This window comes from Ochotona princeps, chromosome 12 (genome assembly GCF_030435755.1).
Source record: "Ochotona princeps isolate mOchPri1 chromosome 12, mOchPri1.hap1, whole genome shotgun sequence".
Classification (NCBI taxonomy): domain Eukaryota; kingdom Metazoa; phylum Chordata; class Mammalia; order Lagomorpha; family Ochotonidae; genus Ochotona; species Ochotona princeps.
Window position 1 is genome coordinate 42,356,104 of NC_080843.1, and position 25,791 is coordinate 42,381,894.

General features: G+C 49.7%; 1 protein-coding gene across 1 annotated transcript; it reads left to right on the forward strand.

Moving 5' to 3' along the window:
- Positions 1–9,088: 9,088 nt before the first annotated feature.
- On the forward strand, positions 9,089–21,267 carry RGCC (regulator of cell cycle). The gene is made up of 5 exons (XM_012927161.2): positions 9,089–9,257; positions 9,744–9,929; positions 17,522–17,629; positions 19,792–19,854; positions 20,927–21,267. The coding sequence occupies exons 1-5, from the start codon at positions 9,209–9,211 to the stop codon at positions 20,932–20,934; spliced, it is 414 nt and encodes a 137-aa protein (XP_012782615.1). The 5' UTR covers positions 9,089–9,208; the 3' UTR covers positions 20,935–21,267.
- Positions 21,268–25,791: the final 4,524 nt, after the last annotated feature.

The following is a 25,791-nucleotide window of genomic DNA, read 5'->3' on the forward strand; positions in this document are numbered from 1 at the left end:
CAATAAACAGGAATTTTAAAAAAATCCATCTAACATTTTTTAACCTTTTAAACATACAGTTTACCCACAGGTCTACTAAAATGACAAGAAGCAATACCTGAACACATGAAGATTGGTCATGTAACGTTTATAAACATTACATAAGGTATGATCCTGTTTGCCTGATATATATATACAACCTCATGCCTTAGGAAAGCAGTGTGAAGGGCCCAGCATGATAGCCTAGCTGCTAAAATCCTCACCTTGCACAGGCCAGAATCCTATATGTGTGCTGGTTCTAATCCCTACAGCCCCACTTCCCATCCAGCTCCCTGCTTATGGCCTGGGAAAGCAGTCAAGGACGGCCCAAAGCCTTGGGACCTTGCACTCGCATGGGATCCCTGGAGGAAGCTCTTAGCTTCTGGTTTTGGATTGGCCCAGTATTGGCTGTTCAGGTAACTTGGGGAGTGAACCAGCAGATGGAAGACCTTTCTGTCTCTCCTTCTCTGTAAATCTGACTTTGCGATAAAAATAAATCTTTTTTAAAAAAAGATTTACTTTTTTTTTTTTAAGTAAAGATATACTTACAGAGAGAAGGAGAGTCAGAAAGATCTTCCATCTTTTGATTCACTCCCCAAATGGTGCGATGTTTGGAACTCAGGTGATCCAAAACCAGTAGCCAACAGCTTCTTCTGGGTCTCCCACGTGGTGCAGGGTCCCAAGGCTTTAGGCCATCCTCCATTGCTTTCCCATGCTATAAGCAGGGAGCTGGGTGGGAAGTTAAGCAGCTGGGACACAAACCGGCACCCATACAGGATGCTGGCACTTGCAATCAGATGATTAGCCAATTGAACCATTGTGCTGGCCACAGATTTTAAAAGAACAATATAAGCCAACATATGCTTCAAGAGAGAGGCAGACTCCTACATAAAAGAGTACTTCAAAAGTCCAAGGAAAATGGAATTGAAGGGCCCGGTGCAGTGGCTCAGTGGCTAAATCCTTGCCTTGAATGTGCCAGGATACCATATGGGCACTAGTTTGTGTCCTGGCTGCTCCACTTCCCATCCAGCTCCCTGCTTGTGCACCTGGGAAAGCAGTCAAGGATGGCCCAAGGCCTTGGGGCCCTAAACCTGTGTGGAAGATCCAGAGGAGGTTCCTGGCACTGGGCTTCATATTGGCTCGCAGGGAGTGAACCTGCAGATGGAAGAACTTTTCTCTCTGTCTCTGCTTCTCTCTTGTAAATCTGCCTTTCCAATAAAAATAAGTAAATCTTAAAAAAAGAAGAAAATAGAATTGAAAACAAGTTTAATCTGTTGAAAAAATGTTGAAATCTGTCTTTTTTACATAGAACACATTTTGTATGAACTTTTGGAAGAACTTGTATTAATAAATATAAAATCTGCTTTACATTTATATATATATTTTTTCTCTGTTAAGTATCACAGTGAACTCAGATGCTCAAGAGACTCATCTGTTCAATTAAGATCATTTATACTCACAGTTCTCAAAGTAGGAGCCAGCTGGCCACCCTCCCCCCGAAACACATTAGACATGCAGTGTCTGGGGCCCCTTGCACACCCACGGAGTCAGAAACTCCTGGGGAGGGCCCAGCCAAGTGTGTTCTGACACATCAGGGGTTTCTGAGGTGTCCTCAAGTCTGAGAACTGCTCCATTATGCAACACAAGAGGGTGTGCAGACTCCAAGTTGCTATCATGCAGCCACTCTGAGTTGCTCTACTCCAGATGTTTTCCCAAAGCACCTTTGCCCACTGGAGACAAGATGTTCGGCAAGCCCCTCAGTCAGCTGCTCTTTGTGGTGGAGTCTGTTCCCTACTCGGTGAAGTTCAAAAATAAAATCTTGGAGCTAGTGATGCTCGCAGGTGCTGGGGCCGACCCAACGCACAGCTGCTGCTGTTGGGCCCCATTGCATTGAGAGCTTGAAGGTTCTGTGCGCACATAGATGTTTCTCACCATGTAACATGTTATTGGATCCAACTTTTCCTCATCTCTTTCTCTCTCTTTGTAACTCCGCCTTTGTAATAAGTAAATAAATGAATCTTTAAAAACAGTCCAGTGTGATGGGATAATATGAGATGGGACGCCCACTGTCCAGAGAACCCACGTTACCTGCTTCAGGTCTGCAGTCATGGCCCCCACCTCCAACTCCAAACCAAAGCAGATGTTCCTCTGTTACAAATTCTGGCAGCTGGGGATGGGGGCAGCAGAGGTGGTGGTGCGGGAGGGCAGACTCAAATGAGCATTTGGCCCATTCTGAAGACTTAGATCTTCCTGTAACAGTGGGAATACGCTCTTGAATGAGTAGCTTGTTAGTTTTATTGTAGTGTGATAGCAGGGAGCTAGGAATTGGACCAAAGTGGTCCTTACCTGAGAAGGTTTAACTAATACTACTTATAAAATAGGCACATAGTTAGCCATGCTCATTGATCCAAGGCAGAAATTTGTATTTGTGTCCTGCAGAGCTTGCCAAAGGCCATCTCCACATGCTGGAGTGCCAGGGTGTCATGGGTGTGTCCGTGTGCAAAGATAGAGGGGCTGCCTATCCTCAGAAGAGGGGCTACACCCCGACTCGCTCCCCTGCCCCAAAATGACTTTCCGGGTGATCTTTGGCAACACAATTACGCTGTGTCTCAGCTTCTTGGTTTACTAGAGTTGGCAAACACTTGTTCTTCCTAACTCACTAACAGGGTAGAGCTACACGTGTGAAGCAAATTTGTACTTTGGGAAGGTGACATTAACATGTCACAGTGTGGATGTTTTTATTTGCTAATGCATTTGTAGGCAAGTTTGTCAATGTAGACGTTTGACATCTGTGGCAGAAGGCTGTCCTGTTTAAGCGTCTCCAAGTTAAAGGCATCAGGCTCTTCTCATCTCACTGCAGTAGCTGCAGGTTCAGAAAGGTTCAAGGCAAGCACGCAGCTGGTTCAAGGGCACGGTCAGCGCTGGAATCCTGCGCTGCCAGGCTCTGCCCACTGAATGCTCCCACTGCATGTTCAGGGTTGCTGTGGCTGATTAGAGGAATAAGTGTGCTAGTTACTCATTCATTCAATCAACACAGGCAAGTTAACCACTTATCTCGTGCCTGGCCCCAGTGTATAAACACCCTGCTGACGCGAGTTACAACCTGCAAGAGGGCTAACTGCTTTCTAGCTTTTGAAATGCGTTTCTTCTCCTGTGATAACAGCAGGCCCCACGGAGATGGCAAGGCAAGGTTAAGGCCACAGTCTCTGGCTTCCACAGGGTTCTGTCTGTAGCTAAGACTCTGGCATCCCTCAACCATGCACTAATGGCTCTACTGGTTTGTGCACGGACTGTGGGTCTGGTGGGCATGGAGAGCATTGCTGAAGGGGCTGGGAAAGCAGAGGTGATGTAGTATGGGGAGCAGCCTTTTGGGAACGCCTCCTTTTTGCTTTCATGTCCCAGAGGGTGGCAGTAGAAAGTTGAGAAATACATTTTGATTGAAAATCATATGAGGGTCCGGCATGGTAGCCTAGTGGCTAAAGTCTTCACCTTGCATGCACCAGCATACACCAATATAGTTGCAAGTTCGTATCCTGGCTGCTCCACTTCCCTTCCAGCTCCCTGCTTGTGGCCTGGGAAAGCAGTGGAGGATGGCCCAAAGCCTTGGGACCCTGCACCCAGGTGGGAGACCCAGAAGCGGCTCCTGGCTCCTGGCTTTGGATCAGATCAGCTCTGGCTGTTGCAGCCACTTGGAAGATGGAAGATCTTCTTCTCTGTATCCCTGTGTCAATCTGCCTTTCCAATAAAAATAAATAAATCTTTAAAAACATAAATGAATCTTAAAAAAGAGAAAATCTCATGAAAGGCCCTTGCTGTTTTAACAGTGAAGAAGTAGATCTCGCAGCTACCTTATGATCCCGGCTTTCTACTCCTAGCGGTTTCCCCAGGAGAAACAGCACCATCTGTACATCATTGGCTATCAGCTTCCTTTAATTCATCCCCACAGACAGGTGAGCAGGTAAATACACTAGGATCTAGCTGTAAGGTAAACTGTGATGAGAAAACACGGAACAACCGATACACATGGCAGGATGGATAAATCTCAAACTAATCTTAGGAGTGCACACTGCATAATTTAACTTACAGAAAATCCTAGAACATGCAAACTGATGAGGTAATAGAAAGGATGCCAGCTGTTGCCTGGGAATGGGGAGGGGACTGGAAGGCATGGAGGAAGATGAGAGTCGGCAGGAGGATCTCCCTGGAGGGGGGCTGGACACACTGTCTCCTGATCTGCTGTCAAAATGAATCAAGTTGTGCACTTCAAACCGGTGCAGCTTGGTGCATGTCAGTTACAGTGGGAGAAACCTATGAAAAAGTCACTCAGAAGTGTTCTTTCCTGAGGGTTCCGTGGTGTCCTCTGCCACGTGGAGGAAGAGGGAGTCCAGGAGGTGGCGGGCGAGCGGGTCGCGGAAGGGAGTCAGACAGATGCGGAGTAGTGCGCAGGCTCCGCCCATTAGCTGGGCCAGATCATGGGGAGGCTTGGCTCTTTGAATTGCAGTTTCCTCCTGCGGTAGGAGACTCGAATACTGACTTTATCATGTGTCAAGAAGACAAAAAGGAAGACAGAGTTCTGCGCCTGAGTCGGAAGCCAGGGCGGCTCTTCCTTCATATAAATTTGGTACAGGAACATGGGGCACGGGGCGTGCATCCTCAGGGTTTGCGTGCTGACAGCCTCATGGGGCTTCAGGGGAATGACACAAACCTCTTCCCTCCCTGTCCCTACACGGGCCCAGCTCCCCACCTGGGACTGCTCCATCAGACCTCACAGTGACTGACACCTGTCACCTACTAGGATTCCTACCACAACACCACAACACCCTGTGGGCTCCTCCTGGCCTCATCCTCTCACAGCTTGAGCAAATTCAGGTTCAGTCCCAGTGACTCCCAAGCCAGATCTCCACACCCTGTCCTGCCCAGCTCCCTATCCTGCTGGTGCCCTGGGTCCATAAGTTCCCCCATCTCAGGGCCCCACAGCAGTCTTAAGTCTTGCTCCTGCTACACCTGCCAGCTTCCCACCCCTACAGGGGTCCCAGCATCTCCCAGTAGCCCTGGCTCACACACAGATGTGTCAAGTAGCAAATTATGTCCCTGCCAAAGGAAAACCGGTTGTGACATCTCGGTACATCAGCACTCCATAAGTTCACACCACCTGGTAAAGTTTAAGTTAGTATTATGAATGCCTCATAAAATCATCCAGCAGGAACTTTAAACACATATAAGAACTCATGGTATATTTTTATAATTTCTAAAATACTAGAAAATAGATGTTAAAAAAAACAGATGCAAACTTAAACTAGCTATAGTTTCTAAAGCTTGTCAAGTTTGGAAAACACATCAGCAACCCTAATTGCAAAACCAGCTGGGAGTATTGTATTTATTTCAGGAGTCCATGGGCCTACCTGAGTATTACTAAGTATGAAGGAGTCTGAGATTAGGCAACATCAGGCTGTCTGTAGACCAATACGAGCCACACCAACTCCTAAGTGGATGCAAGAGATATGAAGAGAGGCCAGCATTGTGGTGCAGTGGATTAAGCCACTGTCTGTAATACTAGCAACCCATTCAAGCACCAGTTATGATCCATGCTAATTTGGTTCCAATCCAGCTTCCTGCTAATGAGCCTGTGAAAGCAGTGAAAGATGACCCAGTGCTTGGACTCTGGCCACCCACCTGGGAGGTACCAGCATGGAGCTTCTGGCTCCTAGCATCAGCCTAGCTCAGGCCTGTTCATTGTGGCCATTGGGGAGTGGAAGACCTCTGTGTGTGGCTGTAACTCTCAAACAACAACAAACAATTCTTCTAAAATTTGAGGACAAAATTCATATCTTGACATACAGATGTTTAGAAGCTTAAACATGCTGTCACCCGGAGTGGGAATGAGATGGCTTGCAGAGTGTGGGAGTAAGAGGACAGGCAGGTGGGACAAGGTTCAAGGGCAGCAGGGCCTGCAGTCACCCCTCTGGGTGACACTCCTTAAGATAAAAGGCTGACTTACAAGCTCGTGATGTTGTGATTGCCCTCATCAAATCAAAAGCCACATCAAATCTCTTTCTGGGAGGAGATCTGTGTGTGACCCCATGACCCTCTGGGACCTAGCTGTGTGACAGTTATTTCAGAGTCAGCAGGAGGGGAAGGCATTTCTCCTTGCCTCTCACTGAGTAGCAGTCATGTTAGCAGTGAGAGACCCCGTGCCACCCATCAAAATGGGCACCAGTTTCAAACTTGGCTGCTCCACTTCCAATCCAGCTCCCTGCTACTGCTCCCTGGGAAAGCAGCAGAGGATGGTCCAAGTCCTTGGGCCCCTGACTCCACATGGGAAACCTGGAAGAAGCTTTTGGCTTCTGGCTTTGGATCAGCTCAGCTCTAGTCTTTGCAACCATTTGGGGAGCAAGCCAGCAGGTGGAAGAGTTCTCTCTCTCTCTCTCTGTCTCTCCTTTTTCTGTGTATCTTTCAAATAAAAAAAAACCTTTAACAAAAGAAATGATAAACTTTTTAATGGACCCATTTAGTATAGTTTAGTAGGAAAACAGGAACTGGGAGCCAGCCTACCAAATTTATGGTCATGGTTGTCTTTGGGATAGAAGGGGTTAGGACTGGGAAGTCAGACCATAGGACATTTAAATTTATTTGTATTGTCCTAGTGATTTCATTAAGGGATGGTTGAGCCTACAAGAAAGTGGTCACTTTAATTACTTATTAGGGAAGTGTATATTAAAGCCAAACAATGAAGAGGAGGAGGAAGAAGAAGGGTGTGAGGAGGACTGTCAGGAGAACGGCTGAAATGAACAAATCGAATCGCATCACGTGTTCACACAGATATGGAGAGGCTGCACCTCAAACTCTCATATTCATTGTAAAACTGAAAGTGTCTTTGAAAACGGAACATATGCCCATCTTGTGATGCTGAAATTCCATTTCTGGGTACAAACTCAAGAAAAATGATGATGTCAACTAAAGAAATCCATAAAGAGGCTTTCTGTTTGCCAATGACCCAACATAATCACAAAAATTTTGTTACTGTACACCTAAAAGTAATATATCAAAGATTCTTAACCATGTACACAAGGAGACAGGTACAAGAAAAGTCACAAACAATGAACAACTCAAAGGTTCACCTGCTGCGGTGACGTGGGAGAACCCACGGTATTATGTGAAGCCAGGAAGGCAGCAACGAGAGAACACAGGTGCTATGATTTTGTTTAATGAATTCTAGAGGAGGAGAAAGTAATTCTTGGTGACAGAATCCAGAAGAGCAGTTGTTAACAAGTGCTATTGATCAGAAAATGGCGTAGGGGCTCTGCTAGCAAGATGATAACACGCTTCATGCGGATGGTAATCAGATGTAAACATGGGGACATAAAAACTTTGCCAAACTAAATAGTCAAGGTTTCTATACTTCATTTAACATAGTGTTATTATCGAATCCTCTAATAAAACACATTCACAATGAGGAGAGAGTGAGGGCAGTAGTCCTCTGTAATTAAAGTGGCACCATACCAGAGGAGAGAGCACCTGAACTTGGGTCCTCTCGCCCAGCAGGTTCCCCTACAGTGGAAGTGTGGTTGACAAGAGTCAAACAACCTTCCAGTGTTGGGTGCTAGAAAGTGGAGCTATTTCTAGACGCATTGGCAGATGAGCTTGACTCTAGCCGAGAGGAACCTGGAACCATCAGAACAGAACCGGGCCGGGGTGTCTACCTCCCTGCACCCTGGCCTCAGCTCCCAGACTGACTACTGCCTCATTGGCCATAGCGCATCACCAGAAGGTATCAGGGGCAAGCAGAAGGGAAGGAGGGGAAGAGGAGACACGGCAAAGGCTGAGGGAAATGGGGAGATGGGCAACAGACTGGCAGGTGCAGTGCCTGGCCCTGTTGCTTCAAGGGCCAGGGTTAGCTGCCTTCCACCTTCTCTCAGTTGTTTGGCTCCCCCACCCTAATAAGCACTAAACGGTACAAGCAGGGCGTGGTGGAGCCCAAAGTGGCTCAGAAACCAGACAGACCTGCTGTTCTGTACCCCACGCAACTGGTAAACTCCTGGACCGATGAGTACCTTGGATGTTCTCACTGGCAAAACAGGGGACAGTAGACCTTGCTCTCCCAGCTGCGCTGGGTGCAGGGACCAGAAACCAGCGCCTGTCTGGGTCCTCCATAACTCTCCGAGGCCAGCCTGGGGTTAGGAGCGATCCGAGACCCTCGCAGGGCTCGCTAACGGCGCCTGGATGCTGGCCACATGTCGCTGGAGACGTTTGCTAGTGCAAACTGGGTACCGAATGGCTCCTCACGTTCACCCCAATGACCATCTGGGCCAAGTGGCAGCTAGGTTGGGCCACGTGACACCTAGGACGCTTGCCATGGTGTGTCGGCATGGACACTGCCCACGCCGGGCTGCAGTGGCGTCTATGCAGTCACTTCCTCACTGCACATGCACAAACCTCTCCTGAATGAAGTAGGGGCTGGCCTGAACCCCTGCACTCTGGGACGGGAACAGTGGCTCATCCCTGTCCCCTCTAGTGTCCCATGGGCCCCATAGCCTCTTAAGTCCATAGTGGAATCGGATGGGAAGTGGGGTGGTATGGCGGTTGGGGACCCGAACTCCGCTCCAGCTGTCCCACGCAGGCTGTCAGTTCCCCACTTCCCCCACCCCGACTTCCCCTTAGCAAGCCCTGGTTTGGGGACAGGTGGGCTGCATTTCTTTCCACCCACACTTTGACTGACTGGGGAAACTGAAGCTCAAGGAGGGTCGGAGCTGCTTCCAGGAGCCGCGTGGCTTCCCTGGTGGCAGGTTCAACTCCCTCATCTGTGAAATGGGCTTGATTGCAGGTCGCCCGGCGGGAAGCGGCACAGCCTTTGGGGCTTTGGTGACGCCAAAGCCACTTCCGCGGGATGGGTAGTCAGGGCGCAAGGGGCCAGCGGCGGGTAAATATTTGGGGCAGTCACCGGGGCTGCCAGGCCCCGCGGTTACCCGACGGGCGCGTGGCGGGGCGGAGCCCGGGGTCCGGGGGCGTCCCCGAGGGCGGCGGGGACAGACCCGCGGCCCCGCCCCGCCCGTGGCTATAAGAGGGCGGCGCCGACGGGCGGCGGGCGTGCAGCGCGAGCACCGGGCCGAGCGCACCGGCACAGCGGAGCGCGCCGCCAGCCACCCCGGAGCCCTCGGCCTCGCTCGGCCTCCCCGGCTCGCAGCACTCAGCCATGAAGCCACCCACGGCACAGGGCAGCCCCGCGGCCGCCGTGGCAGCAGGTGAGTGCGACCATCCCGAGGGTCCCTTAGAGCTCCCGCCCTCCAGTTTGCGGGCAGGACAAGAGAGGGCTCGAATCTCCCCTTAACGTGCTCACGGGCGCCCTTCGATCTTCCCCCGGTCCGGGACCTGCTCCAGCTTCGCCCGCGCTTTCCGGGTTCTACCTTCTTCCCAAGCCGGGCTGGGGATCCGAGGCGGGCTGTTTAGGGAGCATCTCGCCCCAATCTTCCCGCCGCCTGCAAGCCCGCCCGCGTCCCAAACAGCGAACGCCAGAACCGGCAGGCGGCATAGCCGGAGGGATGGTGGGTGGCTCCCCTGGCTCAGGCTCAGTTTCCTTATCTGTAAAATGGGTTTGATAATAGAACACGCTTTGGAGGGCTATTGAGAAGGCAGTGAGAGGCAGCGGCTGCTCTCGGGCAGGACCAGGACCCCTCCTGGAGGATCTAAGGAGAGACCGCCGCTCCTCTCACCCCGACCCCTGTCTCCAGCCCCGGCTTTGGACTCGGCGGCGGCCGCCGACCTGACTGATGCGCTGTGCGAGTTTGATGCGGTGCTGGCTGACTTCGCGTCGCCCTTCCACGAGCGCCACTTCCACTACGAGGAGCACCTGGAGCGCATGAAGCGGCGCAGCAGCGCCAGCGTCAGCGACAGCAGTGGCTTCAGCGACACAGAGAGTAAGGATTTGGCCTCAGTTTGCCTCTCTGGAAGCCGGGAGGGCAGCGGTGATAGGGTCTCAGGGAGGAGAGGGAGGAGTAGACCCAGGAAGGCTCTTTGGGGCCAAGTTGGACCACCGGCCACCTGTAGGAGTCCCGGGACTAGCGCTTTCGCTCCCTCTCCTCTCCCTATGAATGTGTGGAGCAAGTGCCACATGAATGGGACGGACACAGCCCTGACCCGTTTGTGAAACCAGGCGCTATTTCCTAAACTGTTCTTCTTGGAATTTTTGAAACAACTTGCTGCACTTCTGGCCTCGAGCTCCCAGACTCTCTTGCCCCATGGCATGCGGTGGGAGGTTCAGCCTCAGTCATATAGAAAGGACCCTTGTGCCTGCAGGCAGCCGAGGCGGGCACCCAGGTGGGAAGGCAGATGGGCCGGGGGTGGGGTGACCTTTCTCACACTGGAAGCTACTGGAGAGGCTCTTGGCCCTCAGCAACCTTGCAAAAACAAAACAAAACAAACCAGCTCTTACAGGAAGTCCAATGTCCTGAAAGAAGAGATAACCTGTTAACAGTGTCACACAGCGAATTTGGCAAATCCTAAGCATCTGCTTTTCACATCCTGGATTGTTCACTGTTTTTCAAAGGCCTTTAAAAACTCTCCCAGGTGATTCTGGGGTCCCTAATTTCCAGGTAGCTCACATGCAACCCTGGACTCTGGATGTCCTGGATTTTTTTTTTTTTTTTTTTTTTTTTTTTGCAATCTGGAGCTCTTCTCCGTTACGGGCGAGAGGATCAGAGCTACATCCCTGGAAGGGGACTGAAGACGCCCACCGCTCGGCTCGGGGTTGGAGTCCAAAGCCTAAACTCACCTGGGTTTCCTTGGCAGCCCAGCCAGAGCAATGGAGCACGCTGTGGCTTTGGGGGGTGGGAGAGATGGGCCTGGGATCCTGATGAGCACAGCGGCCCTTTTTTATGTCCCAAGATGCCTTACTGTTTTTGGAATTGGTCTCAATACCAATCAGTGGTCAAAAGGAAAATCTATCTGCTTCTCCCGTGGCTTGGAGCAAGTGGTCCATCAATGCAAAGTCTCTTGGGAGCAGGGAAAATAAACCGAGAGGCTCTGTCACTGCTGCTTTATGGCCAAGAACAGCTCCTTCTTCCAAACCACAGCCCCATTCAGCCAGGCGACGGCAGAGCAGACCCATTAGGGATTTCAGAGTGGGGATCTGTTTTCGGAGGGTTGGGAAAGGAGGCACTAAAAAAGCATTCCTAGCAGTTTAAGGGGAGATGTGGGTGAGGGAGCCTGTAGGGCTTTTTCCCTTAGGGTGTATGTGTGTATTTTTCTTTCTGCTTTTGTTAACTGTTAAACTAACCCTGGGTTTTGTGGTTAGAGGAGTCCTGGGTGAGGTATAAGGAAGGCTCAGATGACGTCTGTCTTTAAATACACAGTCTGCCTCTGACAGGACTGGGTAGAAAAGTCTTGGCAGGAGCTGTGTGTGTCCCGAACGCAGTGACTTAAGGATGCCTACAACATGCTTGTTGACTGCTGCCAGGAGCTGTGCACATATTTGTTGCACTCTTGTATCCACCTAATGCTTTTCTGCAGAAGAATGTGCTTGAGAGACATCGAGTCTCCCCTGACAGAGCTCCCGGAGGGCGGACCACGGTAATGAGACTGACAGCAGCTCACTTCTGCTCCAGCCAGTAGTGTGGCGTCACTACTGTGACTTGTTATCTGTGACTGTTAGTGATCTCTGCTGTTCCCAGGTTTTGTCGGGTCCCTACCACAGTCCTTTCTGATCAGCACTGTTCTTCTTTATGACAACCCAGCAGAAGCTCATGGGCTTTCTCTCCAAGGCTTTACTTTTTCACTGTGGATGTCTGGCTGGAATGGGATCCGGGGCCTGGCTGTAGGCTGACATCCCGTTCTTGCAGATCTCAGATGTGCTGACGGAGGCTGGTCATGTCTGAAGGTGTCTCTTCGTGGTGGTGGTCTAAGCCCTGTCATGGCCCTGCATGATGGGGGGACCTGGGCTTGTCTAGCTTGTACAATGGAAAGGATGCCACCTGAAGCGCTGTTAGAAACACCTTGAAGCTCACCACTAGGAAGAAAAGATTTGGTCTGTCTGATGCTTTTGAGAATGTGAATGCTCACACTGGGGTCTGATGTTGATCCAGTGCCCACTAGGAGAGTATTTGGTGAGAAGCTGGGGTCCCCAATGTGCCACATGCTCCAGCTGTTCAAGGCAGATCAAAATGGTTTTCTTGATTTGGGAAGAACATTTCTGTATCGCATTTAAGAACTAAAGTTAAGATTGCTTGATTTTAAAGCAGATATCCCTTCTTCCACATAGACAGAATTTCATTAGAAAAGAATGGCTGTTTAATGAGGAGAGGGTCCTTCCTGCATGCACTTGCAAACCCACCTGAGATGTGGACAGGACCAAGGCAGCCAGGGAAGGTGGCTTCACCCAAGGACTGGGATGGCATGGCAGTGGAGAGAAGGAGTGTTCCTTTTGTGTAGATGTGCATTCGAACAGGTAACATCAGGCTCCCCAGCAGATAATATTTCAGCTTCCACAGTGGAAGGGCAATGCAGTTAGGAGCTCAGGGAGTTTTCCAAGTGTGGTCCTTTGAGGCGTTTTAGAAATGGTGAGTATTTTTGTTTTGAGTTTATTCTTATACTATGTATTTTTTTCAGGATTTTCTAAGCTATAAAATTATATCTAGATTCTTACATATTCTCACTGATTGGCTTTATGAAAAGTTTTTGACACTCAAACTTTACCAGGTGGTGTGAACTTATGGAGTGCTGATGTACCGAGATGTCACAACCGGTTTTCCTTTGGCAGGGACATAATTTGCTACTTGACACATCTGTGTGTGAGCCGGGGCTACTGGGAGATGCTGGGACCCCTGTAGGGGGTGGGAAGCTGGCAGGTGTAGCAGGAGCAAGACTTAAGACTGCTGTGGGGCCCTAAGATGGGGGAACTTATGGACCCAGGGCACCAGCAGGATAGGGAGCTGGGCAGGACAGGGGATGGAGATCTGGCTTGGGAGTCACTGGGACTGAACCTGAATTTGCTCAAGCTGTGAGAGGATGAGGCCAGGAGGAGCCCACAGGGTGTTGTGGTGTTGTGGTAGGAATCCTAGTAGGTGACAGGTGTCAGTCACTGTGAGGTCTGATGGAGCAGTCCCAGGTGGGGAGCTGGGCCTGTGTAGGGACAGGGAGGGAAGAGGTCTGTCATTCCCTTCACCCTGTGCTGCATGCCGCCTCCCTGCTCCCCACCATCACCTGTGGTCAGAGACCCAGGTTCCAGGCTTTGTCTTTGTCCATGAATTACTGTAGTTTGCTTGCTTTGAGTGTAAGGGATTGTTCTATAGTTACGGGAACTCTGGCCAAGGTTTACTGCCTGTGGTTTTCCTGTCAGTGCTAACCCTAAATTACCTTTCTCCCAACCTTCCAGACGGGAGGGGGGGGGAAAGAGAGTGAGAGAGAGAAGAAAACACAACCCCTACCTTTTATACAAGCCTCTGTTTTTCTAGCTAAGTTTCTCCAGCTCATTTAGTGCTCCTGAGGTGAGAAGCTTACACATTCAACATGCTTTTTTTCCCCCCTTGGATGGCGTTTTAGAAAACCTGGTCCCAGCATTTGAAATTCCTAGTGGCAGTACTTCAAGGGGCCTTTTCCAAGGATGTTTCCAAGTGGGATGTGAGCTGCTTGCAAGACGGGGCTTCAGGGCTGCCTGAGGCAGAAGTTGTAAGACCCTGAAATATGTAGCCTCACCACCTGCCCAGGATCCCCAAATCATCGAATCCCTATGAATAGCAGTATGTGGTACTGGGGCGGTCGATAATATAGTACTGTGCTATCAGCTGATGACACACCGCTGTTGTTTTATCAGACGAATCAGCCATAACTCAGCCAGGCATTGAAATCCAGGGACGTGGTGGACCCCTGCTCACCCATTCATCTACCATGTGCCCCTGTGAGAGTTTGCTCACTGCAGTTTGTTAATGAGATTTCACAGAAAGACAGTCTACTGGGGAAAAGGATGCAGAGGAGTGAGGGGTTGGGGCTCTGGGTTGGAGCTCCTTTCTGGGATGCATATTCTGGGGAGTGCCTATGGAGAGGAGCTTCAGTGCTGCGCTACTGTGGGAGCGAGAGGAACAAACCCGGGCCCCAGCCTTGATGCTGTGGCTCTTCCACAATGTTCTCACTCTCCTGGGCCTGCTGCCCTTCCCTCTTGCTGGGGACTTGAGGATACATGGGTAGTACCACAGGCATCACACAACAGGTGCCTGAGTGATTGTTCTCCTTGGAGTCAGGAACTTACACAGGGCCCCATGGTCCTCTCTTGGCCTTTTTGCCGTGCAGCAAGACACAGCCCCGGGGAGGAGGCGGGAACTCACTGCTTTGTATGTGTCATGAATGACATGGGTACCACATCACAGCACGGGCTGGTGCGACATGCGGGGTGGTTCATTTCCTCTTGATGGTTGAAGGTTACGCAGTTTGGAACCTGGACTCGGGTCTGCCCTGGACTGTGCCCGTTCTGGAAGGAGAGCACAGGAGGAGCCTGGCAGCGAGCCAGGGTGTGAGCTGGGTGTGTGTGTGGCTGGGGCAGGGAGGAGGGAAGTGAGCAGACGCCGTGTTGGCGTGTCTCTGTGCATGTTTATATATAGATATTGTAACTGGTGTTTTTCCCTCTTCTTCCCTCCTTGTGGAAGTAGCATGCGTTCATTAGCAACGGGACAGTCGCCGAGGGTTTGCAGCTGTCTGTATCTGTCAAGGAGAAGTCAGTTTGTCTATATTTTCTGACTTTGGGGAAAGTGCTTGTATCCAGGAGGCATTTGAGCTCCACAGGCTCAGGGTCGGCTGCGGTGTTAGCCACAGATGGTGGCTCATGCTTGTTCCCAGTTTCCCCAAGCCACCTGAGCCACCTTGAGCTCGTCCTGAGTCTCACTGCATTGTCTTTTTGCTACCATCTTTCCTACCATCTGTAAGGGTCCTTTCTTAAAAATGGATTTATTTATTTATTTATTTATTTATTTATTTGAAAGAGCTATGTAGAGACACAGAGAGGGAGAACCACTCGTTGGTTCACTCCCCAGATGGCAGCAACACCTGGGGCTGGGCCAGGCTGAAGCCTGAAACCAGAAGCCAGAAGCCAGAAGCCTCTTCTGAGTCTCCTATATTGGTACAGGGGCCCAAATGTTTGAGCCATTTTTTTCTGCTACTTTTCCAGGAACATTAGCAGGGAGCTAGATTGAAAGTGGAGCAGCCAGGACTTGAACAGGCACTTGTATGGATGCTACCATCACAGGCTGTAGTTTTACCTGCTATGCCTCAATACCAGTCCCTGCATGGGCCTTTTCTATGTCTACACTGCTCCTTTCTTGACAACACACTGGTGCTTCATCCACTTGTGTGAGGTAAACAGAGCATGTGCACACATGGCTGTCCAATTTCCCTGTAGTAGGAGAAGCCCCAGTGGTGTGGGAGAGGTGTGGCATGGGAGCTGGCTCCAGGTGCCCACTGCCTTCGGGAGATAGAGACCAGGGGTGGCTGCTTTTGGGGGGCGGAGCCTATGCTCCCAGAGTCCTTTAGAGCCTGAGATAAGGTGCCAAGGATGTGTCCCTTCCTTCTGGCTGGTAACCTGCCTCACGTGACTCTTTGGTCTGCCCTCGCCTTATCTTACCCCCTCCTGCTTGGCAAGTCCCGTGGTTACCATGGGGTGACAGGCAGGAGCATTCATCGTGCGTCTGCGCTGGGCACGACCCCTGCCCTGTGTGTGGGGTAGGAGTTTTCCATAAATAAAAAAGTCTTGAGGCTCAGTGTTTCAGCATTGCTAAAGGCCTGAAACCCCATAGTGATCCTTTTAGGGGGCCTGAGTTGGAGTGGGTTCTGGGGAGCCTAGGGGAAAGCAGACAAGCCGCAGGGCAGGCCAGGAAGCCACCCTAGAAGTGGGGGCCACCTGCTCAGCTTTTTGGGATCAAGACAAATTATCTCTAGAACAAAAAAGTTTCGTGTGCGAAAGCCTTGCTGCCTATTACACAGGGCACAGGTGGTTTCAGTGACTTAGGCCAGCCATTATAGCTCAGGAGAGCCCAACGGCACATTTTCACCTTTTGCTGGGCAGGAAGGAATGGGCTCCAGTGCTGGAATGCCTGGGAGCAGTGGGGGGCCTGGTCTCACCTGGAGAGCTTGCTAAAGCTCTTGGGTCACTGGCCAGCTCTCCAGGGTCGCAATCCCGTGGCTGGCTTGGGCCTCTGCTAAAGCCTGTTCCCTTGCAACCCCAGTAGCCACATCCTGCTTCCGCTGCCTGCTGCCTGGGGCCCTTTGTGTGTGTGGCTCAGCTGGCAGCGCTCTGCATGGCAGCTGCACCACGGGGCTGTCCCTGGGTTGCTTTCCTTCTCTCGGTGCTACTCAAGAGAAGAGTATCAGAGTATTGGAGCTGGGAGGGTTCTGCGTGAATATTCTGTCTACCTGTACATTGTATGACTGTGAGGGCTGCTGGTTTTAATCCAAGATCTTGGCTTGCTATCGTTCTGGTCTTGGGCAATATCAGAACAGAAGGAATGGCAAAATCCCTTGAAGTGACTAATACAAGGGTACAGCAGAAAGTTCATGTGAAAAGAAAATTGAGAAGATTTTAGAGGGCCAGCTCAGTGATAGAGCAGGCCAATCCTCTGCCTGTGGTGCTGGCATCCCATATGGATGCCACTTGTGTTAGAGCGCTCTGCTTGTGACCTTGGGAAACCACAGAGGGTGGCTCAAGTCCTTGGGTATCTGTACCCATGTGGGAGACTGAGAGAGGAAGCTCCTGGCTCACAACTTTGGACTGCCCCAGCTCTGGCTGCTGCAGCCTTCTGGGGAGCAAACCAGCAGAAGGAAGATCTCTCTCTCTCTTTGTCCCTCTCTTTGTAACTCTTTCAAGTGAAAGAATTAAAAAAAAAAAAAAAAGATAAAATTTTGGGGCCGTGATAGCAGCACTGCCTGGGCTGCCTGCATGCCGGCCTTGAGTGCCAGCTTCCTGCTCAGGTACACCCTGAGAAGGCTGCAAGTGATGGCTCATTTACTTGGGTCACCACCACCCCTTGGTGGGAGCTCCAGGTGGAATTCCGAGCTCCTGGCTTCAGCCTGGCCCAGTCCTGGCTGTTGCAGACATTTGCGGGGAGTGAGCTAGCAGATGGAAGATCCCCGTCTCGTTTCTCTGTGTCTCTTTGTCTCTTTGTCTTTCACATCAATGAAAATATAGGCCTTCAATCAGGAGAATCAAATCTCACTGCCCATCATGAAGTTGGGTTGGCTGTGCCTTCCATGCTGCCTGGTAGGCGCAGGTGTGCTGGCAGGGAGTCTGCAGGTTGTGCAGGACTTGCGTGTGCTTGGTCAGTGACACACGTGTGTATGTGTACACTCCCCAGTCTCAAGTCATTTGGGAGCAGAAAGATGCAAGGTAGAGCCTTCAGGGTGTTCTTGACTGTAGAATGTGCAGCTTTTGCTGCTTTCTGAGCCAGCCTGCTGGCTCACAGCTGAGCATGACTGCTGAGGGTGTCTGCTCTTGCATGCTCTCTCCAATGAATGTGTTCTCTTTGCCCCAAAGGTGCAGATTCGCTGTACAGAAACAGCTTCAGCTTCAGTGACGAAAAGCTGAATTCCCCGACAGATGCTGGCCCTGCCCCGCTCTCTCCCACTGTCCCTCCTCGGAGAGGTAAGCTCCTAGGTTGGAATGTGAGGTTTTTTGGCTTGTTTGTTTGTTTTTAAATTTGTTTCCCCTTTTGCTGGCCAGTCTTTCCCACATGTGCAAAGCAAACAGATGAGAATTTGTTATTTCTCAAGATTTCTGACAAGTGCGAAAATGAAAGCAGATTGTTTGGGGACAGACAACCTGAATCCCCAGGGCAAAAGAGGCCTGGCAGGCTCTAGACTGTTCTTTCTTGTGTGTGGTCATCACCCCTGTGCCAAGTGACAGACCTTCTTAGGGTTCCTTCTACGCTGATGGGTTCTAGAATTGAAAACAAGCTGCTTTGCCAAAAGTGTATTTTTTAGAATTTCATTTTTATTGCATTAGGGATCTAGTCAATTGCTTTGAGGTGACCAATTTAGCCATTGGCTGGGGTGGTCATTGTGATTCAAGTAGTGATCCGTCGTAAGTCCAAATAGCAGCTCCTAGTTGTCTCTGCTGTGATATTCTTAGATCCAAAAAGGTTTTAACGATGCATGAGCAGTTTCTTGGTTTTTGAAAGGGGCCAAGTGTTTTCAGCCAGAGAGCTGAATGTTCTGCTGTGCTGGACAAGCGCCCTTTTGAGAACAAAAGGAAGGTTTTCTTTTCTTTTTTTTTTTTTCCCTTAAAAAGTTACCCTTGCTAAAAATAGTTGCAGAAAGCAATAAAAATGGAACATCCTTTTAAAAAAGAAATATGCAGATTCCATTGGTTTTTTTTTTACTCTGGCATTAAGACAGAACCTCTGTTTTTCTCAAAAGAGACATTTTAAATTCTCCTGTCCACACAGCGCCCTGAGCAGCCAGAGGGGAGCCTGCTGCTTGCCAGGCTTCCTCAGCCCCGGCCAGCGGCTAGTGCTCTGCCCTTCAGAGGCAGCGCAGCCTGGAGAGTGCTGGAAGGTGTGCCTTGCTTGGCTCCTTGATCCTCCAGGCCGAGGAATTAAAGAGGGCAGAGAATGTTTGGCGTGGCAGACTTATTGGGATATCTACAAACATTTATATGGGAGGGGGGTTAAATTCATAAGAATATGCAGCCATGTGCTTCAGGGAAGGCACACATGATGGGTTATAGAGAACAGAGTAAGATGTGCAGGAAGAAACAGCAGCCTCTGTCACCTTCCTCTGGCCAGGGGTGGGGGCTTCATTTCCTGGTGGAGGAATTCTGAGGGCTACCGTTTTGTTTTGTGGGGGATGAATCAAGAACGTGTCACACAGCAGGCAGGTATAGCCGCCCATTCTGTACCCTGCCAGGTCAACTACTTCTTATGGACAACTCAAATCCCAGGCAACTGGAACTCCATCCTCCCAACCACCACTCCCCCCAACTCTCATGGAGGCAGGTTTGCGGAGGGTGGTGGGAGAAAGAGGGATTGACTTGGCATGGTAGCCTAGCAGCAAAAGTCCCCGCCTTGAACACGCCAGGCTCCCATATGGGCACCAGGTCTAATCCCAGTAGCCCTGCTTCCCATCCAGCTCCCTGCTTGTGGCCTGGGCAAGCAGACGAGGATGGTCCAAAGCCTTGGGACCCTGCACCTGCATGGGAGACGTGGAAGAGGCTCCTGACTTCTGCCTTCGGATCATTTCAGCTCTGTCCATTGCAGCTGCTTGGGGAGTGAATCATCGGACAGAAGATCTTCCTCTCTGTCTCTCCCCCTCTTTGTATATCTGACTTTTCAATAAAAATAAAATAAATCTTAAAAAAAAAAGAAGAAGGATTGAGGGGCTAGTGTGCTGGCTTGGTTGGCTAATCCTTTGCCTGCAAATGCCCACATTCTATTTGAAGGCCAGTTCAAGTCCAGTCTGCTCCATTTCCAATCCAGCTTCCTACTTGTGGCCTGGGAAATTAGCAGAGGATAGCCCAAAGCCTTGGACCCCATACCCACATGGGAGACCTAGAAGAAGCTGCTGGCTCCTGGTTTCAGATCAGCTCTCTGTACATTTGCCTTTTCAATAAAAATGAATAAGTCTTGAAAAAAATAAAGAATGAGTGGTTGAGACCCGGTCTTCAGGAGTTGAGAAATTTCCTCTAGCTAAACAGGGGAGCAGGCACTGGGGACGGGTACCCTTCCGTAGGAAATACCCATTCCCTGACCCTGGGGTCTGGGGGCTTTCATTGATATGGAAACTGAACTCGGCCCTCCTGTTTTACAGCCAAATTAGGAGACACAAAGGAGCTGGAAGACTTCATTGCCGATCTGGATAGAACATTAGCAAGTGAGTACACGCCTGGCATGAAAGGGTATCAAACAGAGAACCAACTGACACCTTTGATGAAGTGCGGTTACGCTCACCCACTTGCACAGGGTGGGGAGTTACATCATAAAGCTTAGAAACAGGGTCCCCAAGGCTCAGGAAGAAAATTGGAGGCTGAGCCCGCCTTGCAGCAGACTGTGTGCCCCTCTGAGCAGGCGGAGCAGGTCGCTGGTGAACAATGGCACTTTGTTCCGGAGCCGGGGAGGGAGCGGCTTTCCCATGGTGCTGGCCTGCCAGGCTGTTCAGAGACCAAACGAGCCCCTTGACCACATCTGCCTCACTCCAATGAGCCAGGGGCTTCCATTCCCAGCTGGGACTCAGAAACCTGGGTGTTGATGGGGGAGACCTTGTCACCAAAGACCCACAATGTTTACTAACTGGCCTGGATTAAACACACAGCCCGTGGGCATGACAGGAAGGGGTGAACAAGAATGTTGGGGAATGAAGATCCTAACTGCAATGGGAATATGATAAGGGGGTCTGGATGACGGGCCCCGTACCACCCTCTTACATGTTCTGCTTCAGAATAGAACTGAGAGCCAGGACAAGCAACTTGAGCTTCTGGTCCTTTCATTTTTTTCAAGGAAAGGGTTAATTTCTTCTAAGAAATACTCCCACACTAGACTGTGCTAACTGGCAGGGTAAAATCCAAGAGTAGCTCCAATGGCACTTGCTTAAGAATAGCTCTTACCACTCTTTCAGGCAAACTTTCAGAACAGATAGAAAGTTCCTGCTAACCTCCAGAGTTGCTTATTCCCTTTCTTATGTGCTGGGTCTTCCTCCAGCCAAAGCCCGAGTCCTGTTTTGATCAAGATGAGTTCAGTTGCAGCACAGTTTGTGTCTGACCCGTGGATTGAGCCCATCTGATCATGGAAGTTGCCGTGGGCCGCCTTGTTGTGCCACTAATTCAGACACGCATGCGTAGGAGGCTTGCCATTAGCCGTGGGGCTTTGATGTGTGTGGCTGTGTAATGTGGTTAGCATAGAACTGAGGACTGGGGTGGGTGGATGACCTTCCCTCTGCTTGTGAACAGGTATGTGAAGCAAGGAGTTCTGGCCATCAAAGAGGAGCCCCAGGGAGCCGGGAGAGCCTGAGAGAGCCAGCTCCCGGACGTGGCAGAGGGGGTGAGATGACCTCACCTCCAAGTCAGCCCTTGCACCCCTCTCCTGGCCTGGGTGAAACTGACTTTGTTTGCCTGCTTGCAGCATGTTAGAACACTTGATCCACTCTAATGTTGTATTTTAAAACATGGCTTTCTTATAACTTAAAGTGCTTTTATGAAAATATTTGTAATTAATTATATAGAATTGGAAATAGTGATAAGCTTTTCCCGTTATAATATATTTTTGTATACAAATAAAATTTGAACTGAAATCTCTGTTTTGTAAGCCTTCTTTTTCTGTTATTTTTCCAATTACATTTCAATTCAGATGATAATTTTTTTTAAGATCATGTTTTCCATTCACTGCTTCACTCCCCAATGTCCCTTACAGCCAGGGCTGCCAGCTGGAAGCCCAGGTCACCCACATACACAACAGGAGACCTATCACTTGAACTGCCTCGTAGGGTCTACGCTAGCAGGAAGCCGCAGGCAGGAATCCAGCTCAGGCACTCTAAGGAAGACAGGGTAAAACAGCAGTGATGAAAGGTGACCTTGGTGCTTGTGTCATGTGAAGGAAGAATTTCCACACGGACAAGACATGGACCAACTCAAGACTTCCTGAAGTCAGAAACCTGTTGCTGATGCAGCATCCAGGAGTGGGAACTCCAAGAGAGGAAGAGCTGTGATGTTTGAGTCTTTAAGCACAATTTTGGGGAAAAAAACAGAACAGCAGTTCACAATCAGAGGGTGGGGACAAAACCTACGCAAAGGCTGGAACTGCAGTCCCCTCTAGCCTACCCATGGTAAACAGAAAAGCCAGCAGAGGGGAGGCACGGTGTGTTAATGAGAGGCTGAAAACTTACCACTATGTCCTTGCTATTCTCTCTCTCTCTCTCTTAAAGATTTATTTATTTTTATTGGAAAGGGAGATGTACAGAGAAGAGAGACAGAGAGGAAGATCTTTCGTCTGATGGTTCACTCCCCAAGCGGCCACAACGGCTGGAGCTGAGCCAATCTGAAGCCAGGAGCCTCTTCCGGGTCTCCCACGCAGGTGCAGGGTCCCAAGGCTTTGGACTATCCTCGACTGCTTTCCCAGGCCACAAGCAGGAAGCTAGATGGGAGGTGGAGCTGCCAGGATTAGAACCAGCGCCCATATGGGATCCTGGCGTGATTAGGACGAGGACTTTAACCGCTATGCTATCGCGCTGGGCCCTGTCCTTGCTATTCTCATGAGAAACTGAGAGCAGTAGGGTCAGCCCTTTGATCTTGCTGGAGGCAGGTGCTGGGGAGAAGTGTGCATTTTGCACCCTCTTAAAGAAATCCCCCCTTTCCTCAATCCTAGTGGGCCCCCTCCCAACAGCCTGTTAGTCCATCTACCTCCTTACACCAGCAGGAGCAACAGCCTCCTTCCAGCTGCCCTCCCTGACCACACCCGATTTCATTGGATAAAAGCATGGCCGGCTTCAGAAAGCATTCAGAGCTCTAGCGGGAAAGACATGAGATGACTAATGGGAAATTTTGAGGAATGCGGTTTTGCTAGATGTCAACTTTCTGTTTCTGCCCTCCTTCTATCTTGGCATTTTTGCAAGGATCTTGGACTCTATGTACACATTAAGGCAAAGATGAGGAGTGTTTGAAATCCCAGGATTTAGACATAAAGGCAAGTGGGGCGGCTGGAGGAATTCAAAGCTATGATACTTATGTAAAGTGCGTGCAGTAAGAAAGAGTTGACATGCTGGCCTTGGTGCCTGCTGTCTGCCTGCTGTCTAGGTGGCTTCAGTGGGGCCAGGCTCCAGACGCAAGGCTGTTGGTAGGAAGGCATTGCGGGCAGAAGCCAATGACCCAGACAGCAGACTTTCTCATTTATCCCTTCTGTCTGTAAAACTTCCTCTAAACCAAACAGGCATTATTATTATTATTATTATTACTATTATTATTATTTAAAGCTGCATTGCAGAGAGAGGGAGAGCCTGAAATAATCTTCTGCTCCCCAAACGGTAAGTGGTAAGGGCTGGACCAGGCCAAATCAAGGAGCTGAGGGCTTCCTCTGTATCACCGATGTGGGTGCATAGGCCATCCTCTGTCGCTTCCCCAGATGCGTCAGGGAGCTCGACTGGAAGTGGAAAAACAGGGACTTGAATCAATGCCCATTCTTGATACCAGTATTGCAGGTGGCATCTTAACCTCCTGTGCCAGTACACTGGCTCCAATTTTCTTACTCATGATAAAGCTATTTAAAAACTAATCTGGGCCTGGCACGGTAGCCTAGCGGCCAAAGTTCTCACCTTGCATGTGTCGGGATCGCATATGGGCAATGTCTCATGTCCCAGCAGTCCCACTTCCCATCAAGCTCCCTGCTTGTGGTCTGGGAAAATAGTCAAGGACAGCACAAAGCCTTGGGACCCTATACCTACATGGGAGACCCAGAAGAAGCTCCTGTGTCCTGGCTTTGGATTGGTTCAACTCTGCTTGTTGTGGCCACTTGGGGAGTGAATCAGTGGATGGAAGATATTCTTCTCCATCTCTCCAATCTGTATATTTGACTTTCCAATAATAAATAAATAAATAAAGTTTTAAAAATAAAATCTGTAATGCTTGTATCCCTAATTGCAAACATAGCTACTGTCACTTGCTAACAATGTTTCTATGGACAATTGGGTGCATCTGCAATGATCAACCTATAAATTATAGAACTGAATGGCACTGTAGCCAAGGCAGGTAAAATGGCAGTGTGATGCATAATTCACCTGCTAGAGGTGATTTCAGGGTCAACAAGCCTATCACACTGCCAGTCATACAAAATACAGCATGCAATATTTGGTTACAAAAATAAAATTTGTAAACGACTTACTGTCTTATCGTGGTTTTTAGGTCAACTATGGAACAGTGTGCTGTGTTAACACCAGCAGCGACCTCCCACATCTTGGATTTACCGCAACCCTCGATCGATCATCGATCGCACCAAGAGGTCATGCCCAATTGTTGGAGTCTACCACCTATGTTCGTAGGTTCACACAACAAATTCCCCTGCTGTTGGATTTCTCAGAACGCAGTGGTCATTATTAAGTGACATATGATTGTCCTTACAAGCTTACTGGTTTCTTCAAAAGCCAGCAATTAGGTTTCCTTTGTGTTTTAGTGACCTTGTTGAAAATCAACTGACTGTAATACAAAGGTTTCTTTAGGGCTTCCTCCACTCTAGCCCACGGATTCATGCCTGACTCCATCACGGTTCTGTGTAATCTCGGCCACTGCAGCTTTGTGCGAGGTTTAGGACTGGGAAGTCTGAGTCTTGCAACTTAATCCTTCTTTCACAAGATGAATTTGGCTGTTCTGGGTCTCTTGCATCTCCACATTTTAGTATCAACTTATCAGTTTTGGCTAAAGAGGTAGAACGATTTTCGTAGGGCTTTCTTAGGGGGATTGCTGCCATCTTAACAGCCTTATTAACCTTGGATTTTGTGAACATTCAGTGCCTTTCAAGTACTTAGATCGTTTAGAATTTCTTCCATTTATGGTTTACGGTTTTCACAGTATGCATCTTACATGAATTTTGTTAAATTTATACGTCTTGTATTCTTTTTGATACCACTATCAGTGGAACAGTGTTCAGGCTGCGCATCAGCAGGCAGCTGGACTCAGAAGCGGACCTGGGACTTGAGCTCAGCACTCCCATATGGGGGGATTGGGGGACATGTGTCCTGGGGTGCCCTAGCCACTGTTCTCAAGGCCTGGTTTCCTTGGCTGATTGTCTAGGCATGACGTTTCCATTTCTTGGACCTGGCTTTTAGTAATTCTTGGAAGCCAGCACCCCCCATCGGGACATGAGTGGCTCATCATTGTCACTGTAACCTTTATTGCCAGCCTCTGCTGGAACTGAGGAGCTGACTGCTGGGGCAGCTCTTTGTGAGCATCTGGGGTCTGGACTCCCAGTGAGGGCAGTGTGGTGGGTGCGGCTCCGCAGCCTGGGGGAGGAGAAGGTCAGGGCCTTGGGGGAAAGAAACAGGCTCTTTCATGTGTGTGTGTGGGAGGGCAGTTCGTACTGCATGAACCTCAGTGGATAATGACTTAAGGATAAGTGGGTGGAACCCAAGTCACAGTTCTGGAAACACTGAAAAACATGTTTTATGAGTTTCCCAAGTAAGGAAAAAAGGTACTAAGGTCATCTATACTTTAAAAATGTATGCTGCACATCTGCTGCTGTAGCAGAAGAAGAACAGAACTGGATAGCTACCCCAAACAAATGATGACAGCAAAAAATCTAGGTGAATGGAGCCAATTGACATTGGGAGGGTGACATCATCTTTGGATCGGTGAAATCGACAACATTCCAGATCTATCCAAACCACCTGGACAGAACCTTCGGAATATGTGCACACTAAGACTCTGGGTTGATATGAGGTGACAGTTCCTCATTCCTGGGATGTGTGGAAAGTCATGAGTGATTTCCTCCTCTGTGTCTCCCCCTTCCCCCAGAAATAACAAGAAGAAATAGCAAATTTGGAAGCAACACGTTCACTCAATTTTCCGTTAACCTTGATTATCCTACCACGATCGACCATGTAACCATTAATAAAAAATAAAATTAAGGGCCCTGCACGGTGGCCTAGCAGCTGAAGTCCTTTCCTTGAATACGCCAGGATCCCATATGGACACTGGTTCTGATCCCGGCAGCCTCACTTTCCATCCACCTCCCTGCTTGTGGCCTGGGCAAGCAGTTGAGGACGGCCCAAAGCCTTGGGACCCTGCACCTGTGTGGGAGACCTGGAGGAAGCATTGGGCTCCTGCCTTCAGAT

Coding starts and splice junctions, on each gene's coding strand:
- RGCC (XM_012927161.2), top strand. CDS start 9,209: ATGAAGCCACCCACGGCACAGGGCAGCCCCGCGGCCGCCGTGGCAGCA. Junction 9,930..17,521: donor TGGCTTCAGCGACACAGAGA/GTAAGGATTTGG, acceptor TTTGCCCCAAAG/GTGCAGATTCGCTGTACAGA. Junction 17,630..19,791: donor CACTGTCCCTCCTCGGAGAG/GTAAGCTCCTAG, acceptor CCTGTTTTACAG/CCAAATTAGGAGACACAAAG.